The following is an 8,150-nucleotide window of genomic DNA, read 5'->3' on the forward strand; positions in this document are numbered from 1 at the left end:
TGAATGGGTCTAGAAGGATAGCATTCAGGTTAAAATAACTTTTAGAAGATTCCAATTCTTGTTGTTCTTCAAAATCATACTCCATCGTGAAATCAAATGAAGTACAGTTCCCCAACCTGGGAAATGTGAAGGAAATGCTCAATTCCTACCTACCATTCCAAGCTTGTAGACATGTCTAAGTCCACCTGGGTATTTTGTGGTTGAATCCCACTCTACCTCTGGGTCAGTCCGTTATGTGCTTATATGAGGCTGCTGTGAGCCAACCAATATTTATTGGTTTATTTTGATCAGAAAGCTACAGCATAAATTGGACATATGAGAGATGTAGTGTGATTTAAAGACATTTTGGTGCTCATGGAGCTTGAACAGTGAGAGAGAGGTTTGGACGAGTGGGAGACAGTAGAGATTGGCAGCTCGGCAGATCATGAAGGACTTCAAATGTCACTCCAATACCAATAGAAAACACTTCTACAGTGCTTATTACGGCCAGGCCTCCTTCTGAGCGTCACCCAATTATTAGCTTACTTAGTCTTTATAACAACCTTAGGAAGTAGGTATGATTATTATCCTCACTTTTTTTTTTTTTTTTAAAAGATTTTATTTATTTATTTGAGAGAGCGAGAATGAGAGAGAGTACATGAGAGGGGGGAGGGTCAGAGAGAGAAGCAGGCTCCTCGCCGAGCAGGGAGCCCGATGCGGGACTCGATCCGGGACCCCAGGATCATGACCTGAGCCGAAGGCAGTCGCTTAACCAACTGAGCCACCCAGGCGCCCCTATTATCCTCACTTTACAGAGGAAACAGATCCAGAGAGGTTACGTAACTTGCCTAAGGCCACAGAGCTAGTTAGAGCTAGTATTTGAAACTTTGAAGACCATGCTCTTTCCATACCAGGCTGCCTCTCACTAAAAACCTTCACATGGAGGAATATGATCATCAAGCTTTAGAGCAGCCAGGCTGTAGTGCAGACCTGGCTTTGTGGGAGGCAGGACTAGAACCTGAACCCTGGATAAAGGGCTACTGAAATAGTCCTGGCATAAGGTAGGGCAGACATAATTTTGGCAGTGGCACGGGAATGAAGAGGAAAGCATGGATTTGAAAAACATTTGGGAAATTAGAAGAGCAGAGCTTTCAATTAGTTTGATATGATGCGGGGGTGCGTGACTAGAATAAATCTCAGATTCAGTTCTGGATTTAAGTCTGCTGTGTCATCTTGGTCATTTAATTTACTGTCTTGGAACTTTGATTCTTTTGTTTTAAGTGGGTTTAATTATGCCACTCACCCTGAAAATCTGTTGGAGAGTTTGATATGATACCTATAAGGTGGCTGACACAGTGTGCCTTGTGTATGGGAGCAGCTGAATAAATGATAAAATGATTACATTAGCTCACTGGGTTTTAAAAGAGGGATCAAACTTCAAGAGTTTCCTTTTAAAATGGACCTACTCTTGGGAAGGGTCACATCTTGGTATTATAAACCATTACTTTGATGTTACCAGTTAACCAATACCTTGATGTTATTGTAATTTTAAGAGAAACTATGCCACTGGTGGAGATCTGGGTGGGAGAGAGGAGAATGGAGAAGGCAAGGCACTAGCAGGGAGGGGAAAGAGGCCCCCAGAAAGGTGTCAAGAAAGCCCACTTCCTTATTTCACAATTTCCCATAGAAAAAGCTGTTGTTTGCAAAGCTTTTGGGAGGGAAAACAGGAGTGGTAATTTGGGGGAAAAAATTAAACAAAAACAAGGGAAGCCCTATAGTGGCAATTGGCTGATTTACCCAAGTAGCTTCTGCCACTTGCCCCTTCTTTGTCTTTGGAAGCTCCGCGTGCATTAAAAGTAAAATTCATAAGAGGCAGCTTTTAGAGAACAGAAAGAAAAGATAAAATAACCGTCTAAGTGCTTTACCTGGTTGGTTTTGGCCAAGTCCTTTATGATGTTTGCTTGTTTTTCATCCTGGGGCTTCACGCGGAGCACCTTCTCCCTTTAAGAATGTAAAAAGATGAAACATGTGAACTGTAAAGAAGCATGCCTTCATCCTCTTTCTGTACAGAGACTGGAACGCAGGGTGGTGAGGTTTACCTGTCAAAGTGGACAGGAGCCACTGCAAGGGTGGTAGCGATCAAACCCAAAGGCAGGATGAACCGCATGGTTCTTCTCTGCCTGCCCCAAGACCTCTGCCAGCTTTATGCCTCAGCTCTTATCTGGAGGAGCAGCTGATTTCCTCTTAGGGTTCTGGTGGATGAAATGTTTTTCTAGTTGGGGTGGGAGGGGTAGGATGGCAACACTAACACTGAATGCCCATTTTGTGGCAGATCCAACCTCACGCTACCCTTTTGCAATTGGGAATACCCATTTTACAGATGCCAGGCAAACTCATTTTTTAGGAAATAACTTGCCCAAGGTAGCAGAGCTAGTATGTTCACAGAGTTGAGATCTGAGCCCAGTTCTTTGTCCTAAAACGCAGCTTTGGGCGCCTGGGTGGCTCAGTCGTTAAGCGTCTGCCTTCGGCTCAGGTCATGATCCCAGGGTCCTGGCATCGAGTCCCACATTGGGCTCCCTGCTTGGCGGGAAGCCCGCTTCTCCCTCTCCCACTACCCCTGCTTGAGTTCCTGCTCTCGCTATCTCTCTGTCAAATAAATAAATAAAAAATCTTAAAAAAAAAAATAAAACGCAGCTTTTCCATATGTTTGAATTGAATGATGGAAGAAATCACTTTAAATTTGCGCTTGGAACCGGAGATGAATTTGGGTATCTGACTACAGAACCTTGATGGATGGTCCTTAATAATGTAAAATATGTTTTTGAAGCTACATTGTAACTTAGTAAATTACAAAATATTTTGAATATGCTAAAAATACTGTAATCTCAAAAATATTGATGTATTTACTACCTAGATTTTATACTTTTGCCATATTTTCTCTGTACCTCTCTGTAAAGAAGTTACAGAATGTTACAGAAAGAGCTAAAGCAGGGCGCCTGGGTGGCTCAGTTGGTTAAGCGCCTGCCTTCGGCTCAGGTCATGATCCTGGAGTCCCGGGATCGAGTCCCGCATTGGGCTCCCTGCTCGACAGGGAGTCTGCTTCTCCCTCTGACCCTCCCCCCTCTCATGTGCTCTCTCTCATTCTCTCTCTCTCAAATAAATAAATAAAATCTTTAAAAAAAAAAAAAAAAAGAAGGAGCTAAAGCAATCACATCCCCACTCCTTTCTCCTTCTCCTGCCTCTGTTCTCGGAGATAACCCCTATTTCTAAAGCATGTTGAGGACTCCTAGAAGGCACAATTTTATGGTTGCTCAAGTGTTTGTTCATTGGCTGTTCTCTTTAGGGTCTGGATGCAGGGTTCAGTAAATGCTTTCAGAAAGCTGAATTAATGAAAGTCATTGATAGAGCATTCTAAATAGTCTCTTGAGGGGTCTTTAATTTTGAACATGGATCATTTGGGAGAAGGCATCACCTCTACTCAGAATTAAGGTAATCTAACAGAGTGAGTAAGTTTAGCTAATCAGATAACTTACTAGAATTTCCTTTTAAAAACTACTTCTTCACATTGACAAATGTATATAGATCGTCCTATAGGAAGCTTCTCAGAGTCATGGTTATATATTTTTATTATCAAAATAATAGTGTTGGGGAGATGCCCATGTTACATGTACAGCAGCAATAGCTTCATTCCTCTCTCTGTGTTACGTGTGCACTAGAACATATCCCCAGGGGCTCCCCTTACCCCAACCCTGCAGGTAAGGGAGAGGAGGGTTTTACAAATGCCTTCATGTTCTTGACATTGGATAAGCTCATCAGCACTAGAAACTCCCTAAGCAAATGTTTGCTCCACTCCTTCTGAGGATGTATTTGGTAGAGGTACAGAGGAAAAGGAAGAGCTTGACGTTGCAGTTAGAAACATGTAACCTTAGAGTGGCTCCTTCACCCTGAGCAGGCTGCTTAGTCATTCTGGGCCTTGGTTTCCTCATCTGAAAAATGGAGATGCAAATTGGACTCTGGCAAGTGCTGTGAGGGCTAAATGAGATAGCATATGTGAAGGACTTGGTGGATGGTAGGTGCTAAAATACATGCTCACGCCCTCTAAGCACTTAATAAAATTGCCAGGTTCTGTAAACAGACTTATAGTTGACCACTGTCAACTGGAGTATCAGCATGTATCATGTGGTAGATTAAAGCAGTGGCTGTGGGGGTGCCTAGGTAGCTCAGTCTGTTAAGTGTCTGCCTTCGGCTCGGGTCATGATCCCAGAGTCCTGGGATCGAGGCCCGCATCAGGCTGCCTGCTCAGCGGGGAGTCTGCTTCTCCCTCTGCCTCTGTCCCACCCCCTTCATGTGCCTGCTCATTCTCTCTCTCTTTCTCTGACAAATAAATAAATAAAGTGGTGGCTGTATCCTTTAGGGGTGAAATATCTTTCTGTATTTGTTTTAATGTGGACTACTTCAGGAAAAATTTTTTGTGTTACAGCTTTTCTTTTTGGAGTTTTATTTTCTGATTCTTCAAGTAATAAATGCCTACTGGAAATAATTTAGCAAAACAAAATTTGAAAGAAGAAAATAGAAATCACCTTTAATTCTAACATTCTTATATGTTTTCTTAAAGCCTTTTTCTGTGTGACTAGTTTTAAAACTGTGGAGAAGTCTTGTATGTCTATTTTTCAGTGCCTTTCAAGTATGAAGGGCACTTCTGTTTTATTTGGGGATCTAGGTAAATGTGTGAGATCCTGGTATCTCTCAGGGATAAGACTCTGATTATAAATAATCTTGGACTTCTTAATATCTGTTACATATTTCAGTTCCCTGTTTCTGGAATAGGATATCGACATGGGATGCTTTTAAGATTTCCTACTCCTCCCCAATTTATTTAGCTTCTGAAGAACAGATACAATAGATGGATTTCAAGAGTATTCTGAAGCTTTTTCTCAGAACAAATGGTTTCTTGGCAGGCATAGTTCTGAGCCATCTTATATTATTGCATCAGAATTTATAAAAGATCTTGGCATATGTATAGAATAGGATGAATGGCTATTGAACAACATATCATTTTAGGATTGACTTTGTAAGGTGGTGTGATATTTCATAGGTCAAATTAATCTCTTTAAAAAGAAATTTAAAGTTGAATGCCTCACACAGCAATAATTTTCGATCCTTCTGGATCTTTGTACTCCTAGGAGTTTTGTAGTAGTATATGTCTAGCCACAGTTTAAAATATTGCTTTAGGGGTATCTGGGTGGCTCAGTTAGTTGGGCATCTGCCTTGGGCTCAGGTCATGATCTCAGGGTCCTGGGATTGAGTCCCTCATTGGGCTCCCTGCTCAATGTGGAGTCCGCTTCTCTCTCTCACTCTGCCCCTTCCCCATGTTCATGCTCTCTCTCTCAAATAAATAAATAAAATATTTAGAAAAATAAACTAAAATATTGCTTTATTTTTAAACTATATTTTTATGCATATTTTCAAACATTATCACTATAAAAGAGATACCTTAGAAAATGAAAGTGAAAGTTCTCTTGTGATTTTACTAGGCTCTTTCAAATACTTCTCCATCTTCAATTCAAATCCAATAAGCTTCTGGAATACCTTTAGATATCTCATAAAGGGTATGTTGAAAGAAAAATTTGTTGCCTTTAGTTGTGGATATTGGATTCTTATCATTGAAATGAAGCTGCCCTGCAAAATGCTGCAGGAAACTTGTCTTCATTATTTGAAGAAAGGTGGCATTTCTGGACAAAGATGTGGGTGTGTGGTTCAGGCAGTGTAAGACCTGGCTAGAGGGCGAGTGACTACCTGCTCAAATGAGAAGACCTAAGAGGATCATCAAGACCCCATTTGGCCCCCAAATAACCTCATTAGCTATCATGGTTCCTTCTGTTTTTCTTCTGTGCCTGAAATTTTCTTTGAGCACTTCATATATGTTAGTTGGCAAAAGCAGGTGAATACATGGGATGTTATTCTAGATATGAAGAACTCCCTTATTCCAGACTGGAAAACCAGTCTTGCTATGTAGTAGCAACACCGTTTTGAGATAGGAAAAATTCAGGGAGCCATTTCTGTGCTGTTGGTTAATTACTGTTTGGGAAATGAGAGCTTGGGACTGAGGAAGGGCTCAGAGCCTGTCCTGGGATCTCAGTGAGGGAGTAATTTAAAGGAGGGAGGAACAGAGAGGTGCCCTTACAGTCAGAGGCTCCTGGGTGGGCAAGGCTGGGCAGGAAAACTTGGCAGTCCCTGGTCTGCCTGGCAGGAAGTCATATGGTATTATTGCCCTGGGAAGGACTAAAGCAGACATCTCTCTTTGTTTTAGCTCAGTTCAGCTCAGGCAAGTGGCACTCCTAGCCAGCTAGCTGTTGACTTTGAGTTGACCAGAGATATATCAAAAATGTTTCTGGTGCAAGAATTCTTGGATACAAGGGATTTTAAATGAGAATATTTACATACTTACTATCCTGGTCCTTATCTTTTTTGAAAAAATTCCTTGGAATTTTTGAACATTTCTAATTTCTAATTTAAAGCACTCAATTTAGAGACATAGTTCTTTATGGTTTACACACATGACTTTTGAACTTTGGGTCACACATAGCATTTCTTAGAGGTCAATGTTATCTGCTAGAGGTGGAGTATGGGAGTCTTGTGGAAATATCTATGGATTGAATGATATATGTCCAGCAAGATAACTTCACTCAGGTAACTTTGGTTGAGTTAGCTCTCCAATTCCCAACATGGGTATAATTTAAATAAAACGGGGTAAGATAATTTAGCTAAATTACATCTATTTTTTTATTATCATCAATACTGCTTGAGAATTCATGGGAATTTCTTTTTTTGCTCTTAAGTGTCTATTTAAATGATGTATTACTAAATTATTTTGAAGATGATTGCTTGACAAATTGTAGCAGCTGCACTGCTACCATCTAGTGGACAATTAATGCAATTAATCATTCTTTGGCTTGACAACTTCCAAACCACTGTGACTTCAAAGGATTCTTCTTTTGAATAGAACACTGTCATAGATATTTTAACATGTTTTGCTAGATATGGAATCCTATTTTCCTTGGATCCACACAGAAAACAATGAGCTCATATTTTAAAGTAAATAGAATAGTAAAGTAGATTTTAAATTAAGAGATGTTCCCAAATTGTAACTAAATACCTATTATTATATTTTAAAATTTGAACTTTGCATAATAGTCTCTGACATTAGCATGTTCAGTTATAATTCTGGGAAACTTCAAGTCATGGAGTAATTTTTGCCTCTTTTGTTTAAGGCCTAACACCCTTTTGTTTTACCTCCAATCTGCTTTGTATCACCCTCCTGTAACAGGTCTCCTTGTTAACACCCTTCTGACACCCTCTTGTTTGACCTCAGTCTGCTTTCCATCTTAGCTGGTTGATGTTTTAAAAACTCTGATTAGGTCATTTGCAACTGAATGTTTTCCATGTCTTCCCATTGTTCTTAGACCCATGTTCCAAAACCTTAAGCTCTAAGCTCTGCTTAATAGTCCCTCCCACCTTCCTTAGTCCCTGTACATGCTTTCTTTCCTCAACTGTCTAGGTTCCTTCCTCTCTGGCTTTCTTCCTACGGGTTCTGCATCAGGGCTTGGAAGGGGCACTCCCTTTATCCAGATAATTGTGACTTATTCTTCAGGTTCCAGCATTCCCTGAGAGAGCCTTCTCCCCCACATCAGGGAGGTAGACCTGGTGTATGTTCTTTTCATGTAATTTGTCTAGCACTTACTTGCTTAATGTAAATTAAATCATGACTTATTAAATAATTAGTGAAATAGCTAATTATTTATTTCATGTCTGTCTTCCCAAATGCCCTTTGAAGGCAGAACTGTCTTTCTTTTTCATTGCTCTGTCCCTAATTGCTTAGCAAAGTGTTTGGCATGTAGTAGACAGTTCATAAAATAAATGAGCTGAGATGAAAGCTAAAGCAAGATGGGGTCTTTTCACCTATACCACAATTTGCTAAATTTCCCCTTATATGTCTTCTTCCTCATAAGCCCCCATTAGAACCTGTACATCTCTGCACTCTGCCAGTGTTGGCAAGTACCCTGAGGACTTTAACTCCTATATCGTTGATCCACATCGTTACTTGTGGATGGCTTGCTTAGTCACTGATTCACATCATTTTTTTCCCCAAAGAAGTAGACAGTCTGTCAGGT

At 40.5% G+C, this 8,150-nt stretch overlaps 1 protein-coding gene across 1 annotated transcript in view; it reads right to left on the minus strand.

Annotated features, from left to right (window-relative positions):
* CPA3 (carboxypeptidase A3) overlaps nt 1–2,146 on the minus strand; it is a 28,835-nt gene extending 26,689 nt beyond the window's left edge. Inside the window, exons 1-2 of the mRNA XM_021685989.1 lie at nt 2,079–2,146; nt 1,905–1,980 (exon numbers count right to left, since the gene is read on the minus strand). Coding sequence (XP_021541664.1) covers nt 1,905–1,980; nt 2,079–2,146 — 144 coding nt within the window. The remainder of the gene's footprint in view (nt 1–1,904; nt 1,981–2,078) is intronic.
* Nucleotides 2,147–8,150: the final 6,004 nt, after the last annotated feature.

This window comes from Neomonachus schauinslandi, chromosome 1 (genome assembly GCF_002201575.2).
Source record: "Neomonachus schauinslandi chromosome 1, ASM220157v2, whole genome shotgun sequence".
NCBI classification, from domain to species: domain Eukaryota; kingdom Metazoa; phylum Chordata; class Mammalia; order Carnivora; family Phocidae; genus Neomonachus; species Neomonachus schauinslandi.